The 22182-nt window shown below is 37.9% G+C and overlaps 1 protein-coding gene across 1 annotated transcript in view; it reads left to right on the top strand.

Moving 5' to 3' along the window:
* GLRB (glycine receptor beta) overlaps positions 1 to 18943 on the top strand; it is a 41497-nt gene extending 22554 nt beyond the window's left edge. The window contains exons 5-10 of the mRNA XM_053460321.1: positions 5466 to 5695; positions 11457 to 11539; positions 12141 to 12281; positions 12670 to 12822; positions 15625 to 15917; positions 18347 to 18943. Coding sequence (XP_053316296.1) covers positions 5466 to 5695; positions 11457 to 11539; positions 12141 to 12281; positions 12670 to 12822; positions 15625 to 15917; positions 18347 to 18643 — 1197 coding nt within the window. The 3' untranslated portion in view covers positions 18644 to 18943. The remainder of the gene's footprint in view (positions 1 to 5465; positions 5696 to 11456; positions 11540 to 12140; positions 12282 to 12669; positions 12823 to 15624; positions 15918 to 18346) is intronic.
* The last annotated feature ends 3239 nt before the right edge of the window (positions 18944 to 22182 follow it).

The raw sequence follows: 22182 nt of genomic DNA, 5'->3' as shown, positions 1-22182 counted from the left end.
CAATTAATCAGATCCCAAGCACAACCAAATTAAAATGATAACAATAGGAGTTTTTTTGAGAGCTGACCTATTTTCTCCCTTTATTTTTCTTAAGGCCATCCAGATATGCGCTCTCTGATCCCAGTATGCAATACAGTATACAAATAAAAGCAGTAGCAGATTAAATGATATTCATCAAGTGTTGTGCAATATACCATGAAAGATCTTTGCATCAGTTCTTATATAAGCTGGCTTTAACCTGAATAGATATGTAACATTAGACTTGACTGGCTATAGTCTTAAACCCTAGCTATATGTCCTATAATTCACATCTTATTAGGATCTTTTATATTCATGCTGGTGGCCTAGATCCTTTAATGGTGCTTTAAGAGGAAAATTAACCCCTTCATGACAAAGCCCGTACATGTAAGGGCTCACAATGCATTGTTTTTTAATGGGTTTAAGGACAACCCATTGTTCTTAAGGGGTTAAAGAATAAATGTTTGCTATATACATAAAATCCCATATGCTGCTTATTTCAGGTTTTGTGTGGTATGTATCCCAAGTAATTTATTACAATTAAGTGGCATGTCGTGGTGTTAAAGGGATGCCGTAGCCATCCTATGCTCTTCAATGCATATAATAGCGTACATTTGCAAATACATGGGAGATTCTGCAGAATCCCATCACATGCATTTGCCTCTTTCCCTGCTCCCCAGCTAGTTGCTGTGCAGGAGATGTGTTTCGCTCCACCACTAATTCTGTGACTTGGGGTCGGGTTCTGTTCAGACCCCTGTGTGCATGAGCGGCAAGCTCTCTTCGATTGACTTCAAGCAGCAAGAAATGTTGGACCGCAGAAGAGCAAGGAAGCTGCAGCAACATAGTGTTTTTGTTTTGAAGAATGGATACCCTAATATGTATTATTTGTTAATGAGGGTGTTTGGGACAGTAAATTTAAAATTCTCCCATACCCAGACCTCTAGTAACTGCTTACTCCTGGCTATTTATTGGCCATTTATTCCTTCCTAGGTTAAGACGGACAAACTGGCTATGCTTATATAACAGGGGCTAGAGCGTGGGCTTTCTAAATATAAAATCTGATATATTTTATTCAATTTGTATTTGAAGGTAGCTTGTTATTGAAATATCTATATTTATATTTAAGCATTGTTCATTGCTATACCAAAAATAACTGACAGGTTATTACTATTATTATTATTATTATTATTATTGTTTGTATGAATCTGAAATTGTAGGAATGATTGGAAACTTTCTAAATGAGCTGATCCTAAGGTTCTTGAAATATAACCCCTCTAATAGTCCATTGTGAAGATTATATGTGGCTACTTACCAAATGTGTTAACTAAATGGCTGTAATAGCGGTTCTCATGGACATCTTGTTGTTTTTTAAATATATACTTAATTGGGTAACACGCATTCAAGCAGAAATACCATAACATACTGGTAGGAAAAGCACCAATTAGGAGTCTTAAATATGATCGCAGCGGTGTAGAATAGGAAGGAGTCAACTCCAGATTGCGTGACCCTGAGAATCTGACCGGAGACATTGAAATTAGGGTAAAAACGCCAGTGTTCCCAGGTATTGTATATACTATTTGTTTAGGTTTTTTATTAAAATAAACTAGTACAATAAGAAATAATGAATAACATACATACATACATGCATGCATAAGCTCACTGCTTGCGGATGTGGGAAAATTGGGAGGGTGATTAAAAACATTCAGTGGATAAAGTAAATGCTTTGGGGAAAATAAATGGTTATTTTTAAAATGTAATGGAGGCATAAGGCTAATATTGTTATGTAACTGAAGACTTTCAGAACCTGGTCGGATGCTACACATTTTATCTAGCAATCACTTGTTTCTTACTATTTCTACCAAGTCTAGGGCTCTACCACTAACTGTTTAGGGCTGTTTAGACTTTGAGATCAACTTCAGGAGACGGGGAACATGTATGCATTTGATTCCGCTGGGATTTTCCAACTCTTTTCTTTTTTCGTGTTGGGCACCACAGACATGGTTCGAAAGCGAAAGAGATCTTTAGTGTGGATACTTAAAGGGACATTTTGGCCATCATACACACTTTAATACATGTAATAGCTGAATGTCCCCTAAATTATTTCCTCCCGTTGCATATGCACAGATGGAGTCATCAGAATTCGTCATGTATTTTTTAATAATAATATTGGACATCTGAGGGTAGACTAAACTACCCCCTAATTGTATTGCTTACTTAAACTTACCTAAAATGAAGCACTGGATGATGCTCACTGCACATTTGGTCCATAGAGATGCCAACCCTGTTAAGAAGAGATAATTTAGACTGAATAAAGAAAGTGCTGGGGTTGCCTTGCCTCTGTAGTATTTAGGTTATGATAAGCTAATTCAAGTAGTAATGTTTTGTGCCCAACAGCTTCCATGGAAAGAGAACTGCTTACATGGAGTGATGTCATGAAGCATCAGCATGCAGCGCATCATATGCCGGCAGCAGTTACAGTGTCATTAGACCTCAGATATATCAAATTGCAACCAAAGTTACATTACATTTAATATTATGCTCCACAGGAACAGCGAGTAGGGGAAGGCACATATTAAAGATATGAGAGCTGACACGACCTGAAAGCTCTCCACTTGTAAAACCTATATGGCATTTGGGTTCAGCTAGGGAACTGCTAATTTTAAATCTCATGCCAAGATTTATAGACTAAGGGATTAATTCTAAGGACATTGGAATGCAGGTGGTAAAATAGTATAAATGCCTTTTGTTCTACTTCTGCGTTGCCTATATGAAGTAACCCGAGCAATGTGTAATTGATTTAGTTTACCTTCAAGGGACTATAAAAACTGCTTTTGACTGATGTCAGATATTTGAGGGTCTATAATAGTGGATACTGGAATACGATATTAATTCAATGCACAAGTTCACATTTTTGGCCAATACAAACAGTGGCAGTTGCTTAAAGCAAGTACTCACATGGAGACCTTTTGACCACATTCTTTTGATCCTGATCCCTTTGCTCTGATTAGGTTCTGTTTGTAACCGCACATTCTTTATACATGCTATTTCCTTTTACTTGGCCGAGACTCATACATCAAGACTCACTCAGCACCGCAGACTGGAGCCTGCTACGTTTAGAAAAAAGACAGAAAAATAGCTTTCACCCAAGCCTTAAACTCTGCCATACTGTCACATTCTTTTCTGTATTAAATACAATTTATAAGGTTATAGTCCATTGTTTAGCATAGACACCATTGATATCAGTATTGGTTATTTTGTAATATCATGTGGTATAACACAAAATGGTATACCGCCTACTCTTTTACCATTACTATATTATATTTATTTAAAATTAGCTATGCTTGTTTTTTTTTAATTAATTGGTTTATAGTGATTTTAGTTGTAGGAATATTTGTTAGGCGCTGCTTAATCAAAAGTTTACGGAGGTAAATCCTACATAACCATATACGTTATTGAAACGATTTTGCCTCATTCCTTACTAAGACCGACAGAACAACAAGGATCAAGGACAGCTTAATCAGTAATCACACAAAACCTGGTTAGGTTAAGACTGTTTTTGAACAGAGGTAAAGTGGACTTCTATAGATATCGCCTATTTTGAGCAGTAAAAAAACATACTTGGGGCACATGGTTAAAAATGCAATATTGACATTTGTACTGTAGCATTTTATTACAGGAAGTGGACACTGAAAATAGGTTTCCATAGCAGCATGCTATTACAAAGAAGCCTCCGTTACGTTCGCACACTAGTTGACGGTGTTTCCCATTGTATACATTGAAAATATTCTTACCAAAAGCAAAATGTGCTTTATTCTTGAAGAAAGAACAAGAAAAATACATGGTGCTCATTGTGGTTTTTTGACATCAATTATTTTAAGCAATGAAAATCAACGAATTTCATCTTTGTTTATTTCAACGACTTGTAGAAATAATTTTCTACATGAAATATCGTAAATGGTGTGTATATATATATATATATATATATATATATATATATATATTATACCGTATTGGCCCGAATATAGGCCGCACTTTTTTCCCCCACTTTAAGTCTTTAAAGTGGGGGTGCGGCCTATATTCGGGGTCTAGCGCCCGGCGCCCGGGACATGCAGTTCCGGGCGCCGGGCAGGCAGCGGGGTTAGGATACAGATCCCCCGCAGCAGTGCAGGGGACCTGCATCCTACTGTCTGATACGCTCAGACAGCCTCCCGTGCCAGCACTTTCCACAGGGGGAGTACCGGCACGGGAGGTTGTCTAAGCGCATCGCACGGACGTTCACCGGCAGCAGCGATTTGCCGGTGAACATCCGCACGATGCATTTTAACCCCCCCGACTTACCATAGCAGACTCCCGGGTGTCTTGCAGGGCCGGCGGAAGACATCTACGCAATACGCGTATACAACTTCCGGTGCCGGCACTTCCGCTGAGTGCCGGCACCGGGAGTTGTATACACGATGTGCATAGATGTCCCCCTCTGGCCCCGTAAGACACCCGGGAGTCTACTCTGGTAAGTCGGGGGGGGAGGACAGAGTGGCAGCATATCGAGGGGGAGGACAGAGTGGCAGCATATCGAGGGGGGGGGAGAGGACAGAGTGGCAGCATATCTCGGGGGGGGAGAGGACAGAGTGGCAGCATATCGAGGGGAGGGACAGAGTGGCAGCATATCGAGGGGGGGAGGACAGAGTGGCAGCATATCTCGGGGGGAGGAGAGGACAGAGTGGCAGCATATCTCGGGGGGGGGACAGAGTGGCCGCATGTTTTTGGTGCTTTTTTAAAGAAAAAAACTTTTTCTTTAAAAAAGCACCAAACTTTTAGGGTGCGGCCTATATACGGGGGCGGCCTATATCCGAGCCAATACGGTATATATTTATATATAATAAAAGTTTCCTGTTAAATCTCCATCCATGCAAAACTTTTAATGTATACTTTTTTTTTTATAGCAGAAGATCAACCACAGCATTCCAGACATAAGGAAAAATAGCTGTTAAACTGGGCCTTTTGAAGTCTTGAGGATTTGAGGACTCAGATGCCTATATAGAGGAGATTTGAGAAGATGGTTAACATTATATATAACATATTCTCATATTTTATATTTGGAAATGTGTAAATTATTAATTTATTTAGACACTTACTGTTTGGGGCGATACACAATACTATAATGGACCTTCAGCAATGGCACAGTTCAGAGACTTCCTTGCTACAGTGCAGTAGTGAAGTATCTTGTTTTTCAACATCTTCAGACATCTCCGTAACCACCACAGGCTGCAGGCTTTGTTTATCTTGTTTTAAACCTGATCTTGAGACTATGAAAATGCTAATTATAGTAGTTCATCTTCTGACTATTGAAACATGAGCACATTCTGCAATAAGTCTTAACTTCCTCAGTTATCTGTTTTTTCCTTATTGGCTTTAAATCATTTAAATTACCTTGTGTTTATTATTTGCAGGACTACAGGGTTAATATTTTTCTACGGCAAAGATGGAATGACCCTCGGCTCAAACTTCCCAGTGATTTCAGAGGTTCCGACGCACTGACAGTGGATCCCACAATGTTTAAATGTCTCTGGAAGCCAGATTTATTTTTTGCAAATGAAAAGAATGCCAATTTTCATGATGTCACCCAAGAAAATATTTTACTATTTATATTTCGTGATGGCGATGTGCTTCTTAGCATGAGGTAAGTTTTCTTTCTTTACTTTGTCTTTGATCACAATTTTTTTGGCCAAGCCAATTCACACTTTTGGTAGAATGGAAACTTATTGCAACCTGGTTTTTCTATAAAGACAGTACGTGTCAATGGCAAAAGGGTGCACATATTGGAACACACTTTTTGATGGTGTGTCAGGAACTGGGTCCATATAGACGACTGTAATGACCCAGAGCGCCCAAAGATCGTGTTCAGGAGTTATTGCGCAGTAGCGGCATTGGACAGGGCCTGGTGCAGGGCGACTGCACTCTCCCGGGTGTTGAGCACCTAGGGTTGTGCGGCCACATACCAGCGCCCTGACATAGCAGCGGATGTTGTCCAGTTCAAAACAAAGTAATATCCTGCAGGCACCCTGGAGCAGGTATGAGACATAGCTCTAAAGACGAATGTACAGGATGCTGCAGGCTGGAAGCTAAGCAGAGTACAGGAGAAACATAGTAAGAAAGGGGAACAGAGCAAGGAACAGGGAGACAAGCAAGGAACATAGCCAGACTTGACATACGTGGTACAGGACACAACAGGGGACAGGAAAACAAGGCACACAAGGGATGGAGTGAGGAGCCGAGATCCTCAGACACTTTTCCTTTAAGCAAGGATAGGATATCTTAAACTGAGACATGGGGAGAGGAGAGAGGAACCAAACTCCTCAGACGATACAGGGAAATTAGGGCAAAGGTACATAAGAGACAGACAACATTAAATACAGGACTAGCCTAGGACTATGTGATAACAATTGGAGATTCCGTCACATTATATGGCCATAGTATGCTTAGCCCACCACTACGCCAAAGTAATCCAATATTCAATGGGTCCCAACACTAAACCCCGTCTACTGAATTACTAATAAACTGAAACTAAACATTGAAGGACATACCTTTAGACTGCAGACTGAGACAAACATAACAAACGGGTGGGGCAAAACTTATAAAGGAAACAGAGCTGAAGCTAAGAGCAGAACTGGAATCAAGGAATCAGAAGCACAGAACAGAGCATATGGAAATCCAGGAATAGATTACAGCAAAAGGGGGAACTCTAGCGAGACGGGGGGAACTCTAGCGAGACGGGGGGGGAACTCTAGCGAGACGGAGGGAACTAAAGAGAAGCCGCTCCGCAGCCTGAATGGAGCCTGACATGGTGTAACATTGATCATAACATGTGGGTCTTCATTACACAGCAGATACATCTGTCTCTCAACTTTGTTGTGGCATCAGTTATGTATGTCTCAATACAAAAATATTAATTGCTTGTCTATGACCTTTTAGCAAGCATTGTAAACTTAAACCACAGTGACTGGATTTTCTTCCATCGCAACTTTTTAAGGCATGCCGCTATTTCTAGAAAATTACTTTTCCCTGTACTGTTAAAATGCTTGTATTTCATCTTGGTCAGCACTGCCTCATGTTCTTTAAGTGGAACCAGTGACATTTTTTTGAAATACATTTGGTCCACCAGTGTCAAGTTATTTATTTGTATTGTTAAAGAGGAACTTCTATATGTATTAATGCTAACTCTTTACAGCAATATGCATCATATTTTGTTTTACTCTTTTTCTTTTTTGTATTTAAAAGCTGTTGTCTTGGGGCAGCATAATATGTATGAAAGTGCTGTCTAGGTTTTTTGTAATATTAATTTTACAGAACAACCGGATATTAGAAATTACCTTTAGCTGCGTATGTATCTGACAAGATTCCCTTCTCTTGGGAAACAAAGGCTACATCTTCAATAGATGGCATAGCTGCAAAATATTAATTTGAACATCTTATAAAGGAGCCTTATGTAAATTTATTAACATGGTATTTGGTACCAGAATCATGTATTTATTTTAAAATGGCACTTCCACATTTACTATATTTTAAATATATAATCTATCACAATTCAGTATGATTCCATTGCAAAAATAATATTTTATTTGTTTCTGCCTTATATATTTTCTGGTCCCCTAAAGTTTTATTCTTTCTTTATGGATCAGTCATTGTGTTAGTTAATGCAGACATTGTTTCAAAAAAATCTGTGTGGGCCCAATACACTTCTAAAGAGACACTCCAGCACTTTAATGCATTCATACCTGAATAGTCCCTTTCAACTTTCATGCGGTACCCTTTGCAAATACATGGAGGGATTCTACAGAACCCCCCCCCCCCATATGCATTTGCCCTCCCAACTCCTTGGCTTGCAGGATATGTGTTTAGGGAAACATCTGCTGCCAGGGCCCTTAAGGGTTCCAGGTGGGTCTAACAAGACACCTAGTTCAGCTGATCTCAATGTGTGCATTTTCCTGCCACTGAGGCTGTTTTAACCCCTTAAGGACACATGTACGGGCTTTGTCATGAAGGGGTTAATCTCTGGAGCTGCAATCTTTTCCCAAAAGTGAGTCATTTAATGAATTCTTTTTTTTTTTTTTTTTTTTTTTAAACAAGTTAAATTAATACATAATAAAGTATTTACAATCATCTCCCCTTCCACTCATGCTCGCTTCCTTGGTGTAACCCTTCACTCTGAGCTTTCATTCACTCCCCACATCATTCTGTTTCAGCAAACTTCTGTCTCCATCTTAAAAACATTGGCCTTATTTGCTACCTAACAGAAGATGCTACTGAGTTCCTTGTTCATGCGTTTGTTATGTATGCTCCTGCCAGCCTTATATTCCTCATCCGTCTCTTTACCAACACCTCTCCCCTCCGTCAGTCTCTTCACTGGCTGCCTGCGTGCTTTAGAATTTATTTAAACATCCTGACTCTTGCCTTCAAAGCTCTTCATAGCAGTTCCCCTGCCTACCTCATCACTCATCTCTAAATATACAAAAGAATAAGGGGTGGCCGGGGAATATGATCAAACAATGCAGCAGGGGTTAAACAACAATACACCTAATGTTGTATAAAAGACATAAATAAAAAGGATAAACCCCGTGCAAGGATGACCAAAAGAAACCCGTGAAAACACCAATGTGTTATAAAATATGTTATAAACTTACCTGGGTATAAATAAAAGGCAGATCCAATAAGGAAAAAATGATAGAGAAAGATCTGCAAAACAATAATACGCACAGTAGTGCAGAATGTATAAATAAATTATATTAATTAAGTGAGGATGGATTGCACTCACAAAATGAGCTCCATCTGGAAGCCTGGAGCAGCGCAGCAAGTAAAGAAACTCCAAAGTCGTTATGTTACTACTTGCTGTGCCCTGTTTACTCATTGTACAGCACTGTAGAATATGAAAGCGCTGTAAAAAAACAATTAATAATATAAAGTACCTTACTTTCCATTATTTGTTGGTTAGGCTGTATTGAACGTTAGACCATCCCTTTTAAGTATGTTTACATTTTTGTGACTTGAACATTGAATCTATTAAGAATATAATACACAAGTCCTTTTCTTATTATACCCAGTCTCCTCTACTGAACATGATCTTGCTTATATAACATAAGTAAACTTAGCCTGCCAAAAATTGTTAGGTATGTGTGAATCATTTTAAATATCTGACAATTATTCCATTGTGGATAAAATCAATTATGCCAGAATGTAAAATGTATAAAGAATTCGACCACCTCCGGAGTTGCGCGCTGGGGGTCTGTACCCTGTTAAACAATATAAATTTTTTGACCACCAGATCTGTGGCTTTTTTTTTGTAGAATATTAAAGTAATATGGTCCTTCTTTCACATTGTATAAATCCAGGATTGAAATGTCATATACTTGCATTATTATGTGTTTAATTTAAGAGCAGAGAAATAGTTAGCCCCCTGATGTAAAGTAAAAAAACAAAAAAAACATGGTAATATATATTTATAATATATAATATATATATTTTGTTTCCATCATCATTTTTTCAAGTTAAAACAGGTTTAAGTGAACTGAAAAAAGTCACATTAAGAGTCTATTAAAATTTTAAATGCATGGCAGAACTGCAATTAAGTACTATGCAAACTGCCTAGCTCTTTGCATAATTAACAAAACCTTATTTACACAATGCTTAGTTGAGCTTCTATGCACAACAACAAAATTACAAAAAGGGGAGCACACAACCTAAAAAACAAAAGCATAAAAGGCATACACACTCAGATTCCCAGGATGCTGCTAGAATAAAACCAATATGTTCACAAAACAGTCTCCCAGGAGAAAAGTAAGACATCAGAAGGTTAAGATCATATTCTTATCTAATTTTTCATGGCTATATTGCTTACCAAGGAGCTGAATCGGTGGGACTTCACTGCATTTTAACCCAAGGAGGCTCTCATGCAATTTAAAGTCTTCTCTGGATACCATTAATGAAATGCCTTGGGCAGTCAGGTCTTCCCAACCTTAAGGTTTCATCATAACCTGCAAATATGCACAACAACAAAAATATACACAGTGGGAGCACACAAAAAACCATAAGAAGCATTCAGATTCCGTGAGACTTTCATTGGGTTAAAATGCAGTGCAGTCCAACTCCTTGGTAAGCAATATAGCCATAAGAAATTAAATATGACACGCCAAACTTGGGGTACTTTGACATAGTGACAGGCTAAACAATAATTGGTCATATAATGGGGGATTCCTCAATATTTATGCCTTGGGTGTTTTTTGAATTGTATTCACTGGGTATGCACTGAATTCTTGCTTTGGTTTGTGTAAATTGAGCTTCTGGTTATATTGTGATGCATTTTTAGTATCCATGTTTGTGCTTTTAAATGTAACAAGCTCCTTTATCCCTTCCTTGTTTGATAATGTTTTCAAACTTAATGGGACACTCCTGCCATCATATGACCTTTTCCGTCCCCACGCCAGCTAAATGCCTTGCTGGGAATGAGTTCGGACAAACACAAATATACCTGTACACGATACACTAATCCCCAATCAGCTTCAGCGCTGGCGTGGGTAAAGCTGGGGACGAGGGCCAATTCAGACCCCCAGTGTACATGTGTAGAATGTGCCAACATTAATTTGAATGGGGCACTTTCCTGCCAAAAAAATAATAATTGTCGGACCTTAGAGGAGGAGGGCAGCTGAAGTAAGGTAGGTGCTTTATTTTTTTTTTTTATTTTTTTTTATTTTTTTGAAGAATGCATGTAAGTACTCACAGAGTATTTTAAATGTATTATTCTTTTCAGGGGTGTCAGGGACATTAAACTATCCCATTAAAAGCATCCTTGTACCAACTTATTAAACATATATTGTACATTAAAGATATCTTAAGCATGAGCTCTGTTTAAGGAGGGGTGCATAAGCAGGAATTCTAGGATAATTCTAGGAATTCTGTGATGCACAATGATGTTTCTTCACTATAAGGAGAGTTGTCAGGAGAGTTTTCTGGAGAGTTGTGGTTCAAACTCCATGCCTTTGCTTTAAATTATGAAGGTCTAACCTCAGTGAGCTTCTGCAGCAGGAAGAGATTGGCTGGCTCTGGAGAATGTATAGGTAAATAAGCAAGATTTCTTCAGTCTCTACACCATTTGAACTATGCATTATGAAGGACCAGCACGCCCCGTCATACTGCTAGTGTTGACCCTTTAAAATGAATAATAAAAAGTGAGGGAGTTAAAACCGCAAGTCTCCTGCAAACCATCTCTTTAGTGCATAAATATCAGTGGTTATTAGAGGATTTTTAAAACTGTCAGGATTATGGCCCTTTATTAGCAAGTTTGAGAGCCTTAAGAGGTTAAGTATCTCACCTCCTAGGCTCTGAATACCAATTACAAACCACATTTCTGATTTATCGGGTCTTTCATTATGGTTTTTTATGCTTTGTAGGTTGTCCATTACCTTGTCCTGCCCGCTGGACTTGACCTTGTTCCCCATGGATACTCAACGTTGCAAGATGCAGCTAGAAAGCTGTATGTATACTTTGTTTAACATTTCAATTCAATATGTATTATCTGAAACTCTAGGAGTTGTCAAAACCAAAGAATGAACATTTCACCCAGCATTTTAGTTTTTCAGATATAAGCTACCGTTCAAAAGTTTTAGGTCACTTATCTGTTTTCATTGAAAACAAGAAAATAACATAATTGCAAAAGGGTTTTTTAATGATTAGCCTTTTAAACTTAAACATGGATTAGCTAACACAACGTGCCATTGGAACACAGTAGTGATGGCTGGTAGTAAATGGCCTCTCAACACCTATGAAGATATATTGTTAAAAATCGTTTATAAAAGTCATTTACAACATTAACAATGACCACACTATATTTCTGATTCATTTGATGTTATTTTAATGGACGCACTTTCCAGTACTTTAATAATTAAGCTGCATTTAACTTGCTCATCAAAGTGCATGTGAAATGTTTTTGTTTTCCCAAACGAAAAAAGCAGAGCCAGAAAGAACCCATAGCATCTCTTTCGCTGCTGATAACAGAAAAAGTTAGTCTAGAAAAAAAGCAGGTGGCTTGTTGTCATTTATAATATGGCCTAACACCTTTTTTGTTATTCGTCAAGTTGGATACACAACAGATGATTTGCGGTTCATATGGCAGTCAGGAGATCCTGTTCAGATGGAAAAAATTGCATTGCCTCAGTTTGATATTAAGACAGAAGACATTGAATATGGTAACTGCACCAAATTCTACAAAGGCACAGGTAAGTACTGTTTGCCCCAGAGAGTTGCCTATATTAAGAGTTTGGATTAGATTTTACATTGAAAACTAAGGTTTTGAGAGCTGCATACTACATTTTATACTATACTTTGGGGGAAAGAAACTACTTACCTTCCTAAAATGTGGCACACAATTCTCTCCGTTGTCCAATTTTCACCTTCTCTTTCAGGGTTCTTCTAACTTGTCTCACACCACGGGTTCATTAGGGAGGCAGTACCTTAACAGAGTGATCCCTTAACTCCTATATTGGATATCTCTATTACTCGATAAAAAATATTATTTGTTATAATTGTATAGGCTTTATATCGCATATCAATACATCTGGACTGCTGCATTGCATAAATTAAATGTTTTATTTCATTCTGTTCAAGGTTATTACACTTGCGTGGAAGTAATCTTCACGTTAAGACGACAGGTTGGGTTTTACATGATGGGTGTCTATGCTCCTACCCTACTCATTGTTGTCCTTTCTTGGCTCTCCTTCTGGATCAACCCTGATGCAAGCGCTGCAAGAGTACCATTGGGTAATATATGTTTCAAAGTAAAGCCATCTTAACATACAGGAATATGAATGCTTTCATCACGGCCATCAATGCATTTTGTGCATTTCATTGTATGTTACAAAGCATGTGACGCTATTGGATCTATTTACTTTTTTTTTTTTTTTTTACCAAGGGAATATTAAAAGAAAACTAGCAGGAGGTTAACAACCTTTTTCTCTGCTTACATAACATGTATTATTAATTTACTATATATAACTCTACAGCGCTCTTGGTGTTATGTAAATAGCAATAATAATAAAATTGGTAATAAAATAACTACACTGCAAACATTCAGTTAAGCTAAATTATTCACGCAGAAAGTAAAGGAAAAAAACCCTGCAAGCAAAGTTAGGATAAAAATTGGAGGAAATATCACATTGAGTATTAAAAAGGCTATTGAAAGAAACAAAAAGTGGATGAAGAAACAAAATATAAGCTAATAGTATACCAGAACCAGATACAAAAGGCAAGTGCTAAGTATATTGATAACTTACATTAAATTACATTTATTTATATAGATTCCATAGTGCTGTTAAAACAGAGTCAGTAAAATAATTTAAAATCATTCTGAGTAACAAACTGATACAAAAGGAGAAGAGGGCCATGCTCTTGCAAGCTTACAATCTATACCCAGTGGTTCTAAAGAATCGCCGCACTACTGTCAGTGATGTCACATTTACCAAACATAATAGAGAAATAGCTAAGAAGTGGCCGACGCTACAAAATACTGTCCACCCTGTTTCATCAAACAGGACTTCTAACAATGAGATGAAGAACATATACAGATGTTTACATTATGCTCATCAACCTAGAAGATGAGTCATATAATCGACGTGACATCATATAATTAATATATTATGGCATGCACTCTTCGGGGTGACAGTATAACTACCGGAGACAATAGTTAACCCAAATATATGCCAAATGGCTTTTGATAAAGATCAAAAAAGATTCTATTAATCTCAAACTTTATAGGACACTCGCATACCATCGTAATGACTATGCAACAATAACTATTCAAAGATTTGGTTCAAAAGAAACAAAATGATTGCTGTTCTTTTCCTGCTTTAGATGGCACAAAAAAACTTGGATGAACGGTGTAAAATACCCAAGAAAGATCCCCAAGTTTATTAAACACAGCAGGCGCTTCTTGTCAGTAAAATCATGACCATAATAGTACAAAGAATTATTTTGATCATAATCACATGTTTATTTCATCTGAGCAAATGTGCTTTTTCTGTTTTTGAGAAAACCAAACTCTGCAACTGAATTTGTCAAACCACAGTCAATTTAACACATAAGTGAGTCTGTTGAATATTGCATTGGAAGCATCCCAAGATTACGCTTCAGAGGTGAACCCAAGTTTAAATCAATTGGGACAACATGTGGAACATTATAAATTCTTGGCTAGTGCTAGATTTTCTAATCATTTGAGGGTTTTTTTTATCTACAGATTTTTTTTCCCTTATTCTTTAAAAACAAGGGGAAAAAGTTAATGTTATCTACTAGCATCATTAGAGGGGATATGGCACTTCCCTAAATTCTAAATTTTATAGTTGCACGCATTGAAAGAAAAAAGATGATTGTTATTATGTCCTGATATGTAAAACCATAGAATTCAAAAAGGTGTACTTTCTTTTTCACACGACTTTAAAGATATATAATATGTATGAAAGCAACCGTATGCATATATTGTGGGATCAGTTATCTGAATTTGGATGTGCCGAATGAAGAGAACTGCATTATAGCCAATTCATTAGATGGCACTGGCTCTTCCACAGATCTCAGCTTCCACATAGTAAGTGTTCAAGCTAAAATCTATTCCATTAATTGATAAACTAGTTATGCTAGAAGCTGTAATGGCGACAGTTCCCCTTTAAAGAAGGAAAACATTTTAGAGAGACTACCCCTTTATTAAATTAGCCGTAAATAATTATGCATATGGTATTACTTCATAATAACAATATACCAACAAGCAAATGAATTTCTCGGGAATATCCTTGTAACTTGCAAGTATTATATATTAACGTATATTTTTTTATTTTGTATTTTTCAAGCTTCATTTTTGTAAGTGCAATGGCATTAGATAATATGAAGCCATATGTCCATTATTTCAGAGCAGGTCACCAGTGATTTGTGTTGAAGATTGTAGCTAATATGACTAACGTTTTCTAGGAAAAGACTGATGACTTACTATTACAATACTTTAATGCAGAGTAAAAAAAAAAAGTCGAAATATTTCTGATTATTATCTTTGTATCTCCCTGATTGATATATGTTGACATTGCTTTCATTCTTAGATCTTGTTATGATTTCATTCGCCATGTAAAACATTGCCATCTGTATGTTTGACATGTATATGTGGACCATCATCATCATCAGTTGGCTGAGTCATACCTACATCAGTGATTCAGGATTCATCTGACTGTGTAAGATGCGTATTATCATTCTCTTCTGTCATTATCCTCAACAATTATTTGTGACCTAGTGAAATAAAATGCACTTGTCATTGGGATGTACTGTAACTGGGAAATGTGTATTTGAATGCACTGTTCCTATTCAGACCAGAAAAGTCCTTTATTTTCTACATGTACAGAATAAACAGTTTTTAAGCACACTTAAAAAAAAGAATTTTCACACCAAAAGTACTTCTATTAAATCAAACAGTTCAATCATAAAAAATTACAAATTTTACTTTAATAACATGCCCAATTTCTTTGGCACATCTGCTATTAACCAAATCTTGCTCAGTTGGGTTAACATCTATACCACTTTTGTTCTTAGGTATATTTTCAGTGCTCAGCTTGGCATCTGAATGTACCACGCTAGCTCAAGAGCTGCCAAAGGTATCGTACGTCAAAGCAATAGATGTGTGGCTCATCACCTGTCTTCTGTTTGGGTTTGCTTCTCTTGTGGAGTATGCTGTGGTCCAGGTGTTTTTGAACAGCCCAAAGAGAATTGAAGCAGAGAAAGCCAAAATTGCAAAGGCTGACCCACCAGATGGAAAGGGCGGCAATGCAGCAAAGAAGAATACTGTTAATGGAACTGGCACTCCTGTGCATATCAGCACCTTACAGGTATGTATTGAACAACAGCAGCACCATTGTTATCAAAGATGGCGTAAGTAATATATAGAATGCATAAAAGAAATGGCTGCTTAATTTGTTATGACATGCTTCTGCATAGAAACCTACAAAACAATCTACAACATGAAATATACAGAGGGAAGAGAATGCATTAGTATGACCAGGGACATCATTCTTCTCCTCTCATACTTTATGTAAAACAGCTTCTAAAACATGCTGTCTCCCTAAACATTCCACCCTTCATTGTAACTATAAGCATGGTTTAGTTTATCATTTGAAATGTGTAGAGCCATGCAGAGTTCTATAGATCAAACCCATTTGAATGGAAACTCAAGACAAACCGTGTTGAATAATGATTTCCTTGGAGCCTAAGTAGTGCAAATCTTAATACACACATGAAGATATTAAAACACAAGGACTAAGAAAAAGTGATTACTGGCAGAGCCAGACTGACTCATTGCAACATTGGGTATTGGCTGCAAATTAATAATTGGCAACCAATTGCAAGTGACTGCATGAATTCATGCTGCTGTACTACCCACAGTAACTGGAGATAAGAAGAAGGTTCTGATGGGTCAACATTTTTAGAGGAGGTTCAAATCTACAAGCAAGCAGTGCCCTTTTTGGCAGTTGGAAGTGTGATGCAGCATTCACCAGCCAACGGGAACAGTATTTCAGGCACTGTGCTATGTTTCACACAGTGGCGGAACTACCTGGGTCGCGACTGCGACCGGGCCTTGGAGTTCTGCCAGTCAGGGGGGCCCAAGGGGTGCCGAGCGGTTGCTGAAAACAACCGCTCAGCAACTCTTGGGCCCCCCTGACTGACAGAAATCCAGGATGCCGCCGCTGCAGCCGCCGCCGCCTGCCTCAGCGCTGCCCAGAGTGCAGTGTTGGGAGCGTGAGGCGTTTGTCTCGGGTGCCGGCGCTTCACGCTGAGCGCCAGCATATGACGTCATATGCCGGCGCTCAACAGTGAAGCGCTAGCACCCGACTCAAACGCCTCACGCTCCCAACACAGGAGTTGGGTAAGACGGTAAGTGACCTACAAAGGGGGGGTAGGGAGGGAGTGGGTACATCGTGAGAAGGGGGGGTAGGGAGGGAGTGGGTAGATCATGAGAAGGGGGTAGAGAGGGAGTGGGTAGATCGTGAGAAGGGGGGGTAGGGAGGGAGTGGGTAGATCGTGAGAAGGGGGGGTAGGGAGGGAGTGGGTAGATCGTGAGAAGGGGGTAGGGAGGGAGTGGGTAGATCGTGAGAAGGGGGGTAGGGAGGGAGTGGGTAGATCGTGAGAAGGGGGGTAGGGAGGGAGTGGGTAGATCGTGAGAAGGGGATAGATGGGTTGGGGTTGGGGGGGGCCTTAACAGATTCTCGCACCTCGGGGCCTTGAGGTTTCTAGTTACGCCCCTGGTTTCACACACATAGTTTGGCAAGGTGGAACTGTGGATAGCGTCCTTCATTACAAATGTGGGTACTGAATAAGAAGTAAAGAATGAAAAAAGGAAGCTTTTCAATAGGGAATATAGGACAATTCGACTGAAAAGGGGATTGAGACATGGACCAGAAAGGTGACATAAACATAGAGAATGTGATTGAGAGTTGAATTGAATAGGATGAGGTGAGGAGAAAATATGTGTGAGTGATTGACTGTATCCGTGATAGACTCAATCATTTGGTGTACACCTTCCAAAGATAATTATATTGCAATGTGGTTGGGGGTGCTGCAGAAGATGTGCTTGGACCCAGATGGTAATCGACGTTCTGTTCTTTTTTTTCTTCTTTCAAATTCACTCAACCATGAATAAATGTATATGTGTAGTGCCATCTCCCATGTCTACAAGAGAACGATCATTGCACCTCAAATCCACTGTTATCGAAGATTGAAATATTTAATTATGTGTGCTGGGACTTATATGTAGCTTTCTGAGGTTTCCAATGAGGAACAGGGGTAACTGCTTCATCACATCCTCTGTGCCACAGTGCACATGATGGAGGTCAACTTTACATTGTGGTGCATACCCCTAGGAACTTTGAATGTTGAGTTGCTGTCACATGTTAAAATCTATTATCAACATAATCTTTCCACATATGGTGAAGAAACCCTTTATGTGTCTATAAGTTTCCAGATTTTTTAATCAATGAAAGGGAGGGCTCTTGTTCATAATCAGTATGTATGCCATATTGATCGATTGGTAGAGAATGAAAATCTCCAATGCTGGTTTTCCCTTGAAGGCTGATAAGGGAGATTGCTTTACAAGATGAGAACATTACTGATTAACATCATCATCTTCATCTGACTATAATGAGAAATTAATAATGGTATTGTTTTTGAGGGTTATAGATCTATTTTTTCTTGCTCTTTCATTTCATCTACCCCATTCTATTATGCTTACAGTCATTAACAAAATCGTATTCATTTCTTCCAGGTCGCTGAGACAAGATGCAAGAAAGTGTGCACGTCAAAATCGGACCTGAGATCCAATGACTTCAGCATTGTTGGAAGCTTACCCAGAGATTTTGAATTGTCAAATTATGATTGTTATGGGAAACCCATTGAAGTCAACAACATTCTTGGAAAATCTCAAGCAAAGAATAACAAAAAACCACCTCCTGCCAAACCAGTCATACCATCAGAAGCAAAACGAATTGATCTTTACTCAAGGGCACTCTTTCCGTTTTGCTTCTTGTTCTTCAATGTAATATATTGGCTAGTATATTTATGATAACATTTTATCCCCATTTAAGTAGACATAAGCTACCATAAATATCACACTCCCTAAGGCTGACCTGTGATCTTGTCTACATTTGCAAAGCAATACTTTTCATTGTAGATGTCATGCTGTTGTAATGAAAATGTTTTTTTTTTAATGGAAGCATGACACTGCAATATCCTTGCTTAAAATGGTGTATATATATATAAATGTAAGTTATACTTTCCGCGATAAACAGTTGAATAAAATAGTGTAAAATGCATAGAAATCTACTGTTTGAAACATGAAAGCCTATGCTTCCAAAACATAAAATTCATGCACGTTAAGTGTAACCAAAATCATAATTCAAGATATATATATATATATATAATATTTAAATTGAATTCTCATTATTTTCAAATATAAATTATAATATATAAGTTTGGATAGCATTCAGTCCAAACAAAATGTACAGTACTTCATAAATATTTAGCATTAATTAGTCAAAAATTGATTAAAAAGCTCTTGTCAATGTGTAAGATAAATGATCAGAGACTATTTTTGGTAAAAGAACCTATTTAAAGAGATTTCTCTGTATCCTTTGCGTGAGCTAAGGTTAATATGTAAAAAAAAAAAAAAAATACACATAAACGGTAAAGTGAAGTGTGCCAGCTGATGTTTTCCAAATAATAAAAAAAGAACATTTTGTATTATGCATGGAAAACACACATGACTTTGTAAGTGGGTTTAAGTTTTTTTCTTTGTTTTTTTGGAAAGTTATACTACATTTATAATCAGGTTACTGCTAATAGTAACAAATGCACTAATCCCAATGCAGTATTCTAGATTAGATGTTCAATAAAAAATAAAAAAAAAACATTTAGTAAACAATTAGTTTAACATTTTGTATTATAAACATATGATAAGAAATTCTGCAGGAAACCTTTTGCCTTTTCATTATGTGACTAAAACTTGGCAGTTTCCACAGCTCCCTTTCTCTAAAATTATGCATTTGTGGACAACAGGGGACTGACTGTCCATGGTTAAGTTCAGCTACCACTCTTGGACCAAGTACATTTTCAGTAAAAGTCCACAATGTTTCTTCCCCAAAAAAAATCTGGTGTGTAAAATTGAAATTCAAGACATTTGCAGTTAACTCACTGGTCTGTTCACATGCTGCTTGTTGCCACACACTTAAAGGTGATCCATCTATAATCAATCATTTTTCTTTTCTTCATTTTTTAAATGTATAAGAAGGCTTTAACAATTTCAGTTTTATATTCGGAAAGTCCATTGTTTCTAACTGCTGTACACTTGCTTTATTCACATGTGTTTACCATTCGTACCACCTCTGCTTTACTAAATAAACCTACCAAGACTTTATTTGCTGCATTGTGGTTATAACAATGAGGTATACACCTTTTGCAAGCTGAGGACCGATATGCAAATTTAAGGATATATGGAATTTATGTTTATCATAATTGTGAACAACATAAACGTGTCATGCATGTAATTTTTCATTCTGTTATGCAATAGTTTTGATATTTGTAATGATGGTGTACTTGTTTCACGCTTTACAATTTTCTACCATTACACACCCAAACTCCTTTCTTGGAAGTTTACCAGTACTCAAGCAGACAATGTGTGTAGTAGCTGGATTCAGCGAGTTATGAAATAAGTTCTCAGGCAGGCAAATGGCCATGGGTAATTTTATATGCAACATCAGCCCTGTTGGAACATCCTAATTTACTAAGACATGCTTCTTGATGGAACTGTCCAGTTGAAAAAAAACTCATTGTGTGTACTATTCAAATTGTGATGGCAAGACGACTAGGTCAGATCATCTCCAAAACTGCAGCTCTTGTGGGGTGTTCCCAGTCTGCACTAGTCCGTATCTATCAAAAGTGGTCCAGGGAGGAAAAGCGGTGAACCTTCAACAGGGTCATGGGCAGCCAGGGCTCATTTGATGCATGTAGGAGGTGAACGCTGGCCCGTGTGGTCAAATCCAACAGTCGAGCTACTGCAGCTCAAATTGCTGAAAAAGTTAATGCTGTCAAAACACACAGTGCACCTCAGTTTGTTGCATATGGGGCTGTGTACCCACAGGCCAGTCAGGGTACCCATTCTGACCCCTGTCCACTGCCGAAAGCGCCTACAATGGGTACATGAGCATTGGAACTGGGCCACGGAGCAATGAAAGAAGGTGGCCTGGTCCGATGAATCATATTTTCTTTTACATCAGGTGGATGGCTGGGTGTGTGTGTGTTTCTTACCTGGAGAACACACAGCACCAGGTTGCATCCATGGAGACCCCACCTTGCCACTTAAAGGACCTGCTCTTAACATCTTGGTGCCGGATATCACAGCACACCTTCAGAGGTCAAGTGGAGTCCATGTCTCGACGGGTCAGGGCTGTTATGGCAGCAAAAGGGGGACCTACATAATATTAGAGAGGTGGTTATAATGTTATAGCTGATATGTGTATATATAATTAATACCGTATTACTCTTATTAAAAGTAACTTATGGGCATATGACTATATTTTAAAGAAAACAAATGGTAGTAACATAAAGCATGGTTCCCCACATCTGTCATAAGTAATCTCTAGGAAGCAACATACCATCTCACATTGCTAATGAGCACCCTCTGACCTTCCATGACTGTTGATCAGGGAAATTCATCTGTATGGTTGTCTGATTTAATGATTTATTTTTTGCCATTTGATTATAGTCATACCTCCATCTGTCCATTAGTAAACCAAATTGGTCACTTTTGTCTTTTGAAGCTATAAAGAGTATAAATTATTTTTTTATGTGAGACAATAATATAAGTCTCACAGGAAGACATCAATTCAAATGGCTCTCTACATCCCCAACCTAGGCACCACCTGTATATCAATCCTACAGAGAATGCTGTTGGGTGTCTTAAAATACTGTCCTGTATGGAAGCAACATTTAATATTGAGTGGTTGGCCACTAGAAACTCATCATGGCGTCTGACTCCTGATTTATGGCTGAGAGGTCTTAGCACCAACCTTGATAAGACTGCTAACATTTTGGATGTGAAGCTCTTAAGCAGTAGTCCTCTGAGAGGCACATTTGTAATCCCTAAGCAAATGCTTTGCTGTATACTTTGTTGTCTCCTTAAGTATTATTTGAAATGTGCCACTTATATGCCACTCAAAATCATGCATTTTACTTTTATACAATAAATATGTCTAGGTTATTGTATAATGCTCACAGGTTATTATTATTTTAATTTGTATTTACCGGTAATTTTATTATTCTCATGTTATATGTTTTCATGTAAACCCCATTAACATAATGTGACTTTTCTCACTGCTGCCAAAACAAGTAGCGCCTATAGATAATGTGAAGTTTTAACATAAATTAACTTGATCCCTATGCCGATAATTATTTGCGAATAAACTTGACTCAAGTATAGTAATTGTTATTTTTGAAGAGACAGAGGTACTTACGGATGTCATATTAAAATAAGTAGTATAAAAATGTTACCTTTAAATAAGCATTTGCTCATGGAGGATATGGTTGATGTCTTTGCCATCAAATGTG

This window comes from Spea bombifrons, chromosome 1, assembly GCF_027358695.1.
Source record: "Spea bombifrons isolate aSpeBom1 chromosome 1, aSpeBom1.2.pri, whole genome shotgun sequence".
Taxonomy (NCBI): Eukaryota; Metazoa; Chordata; class Amphibia; order Anura; family Pelobatidae; genus Spea; species Spea bombifrons.
Note: the sequence above shows the minus strand (reverse complement) of the source record. Positions and strands in the feature narration are given on the sequence as shown.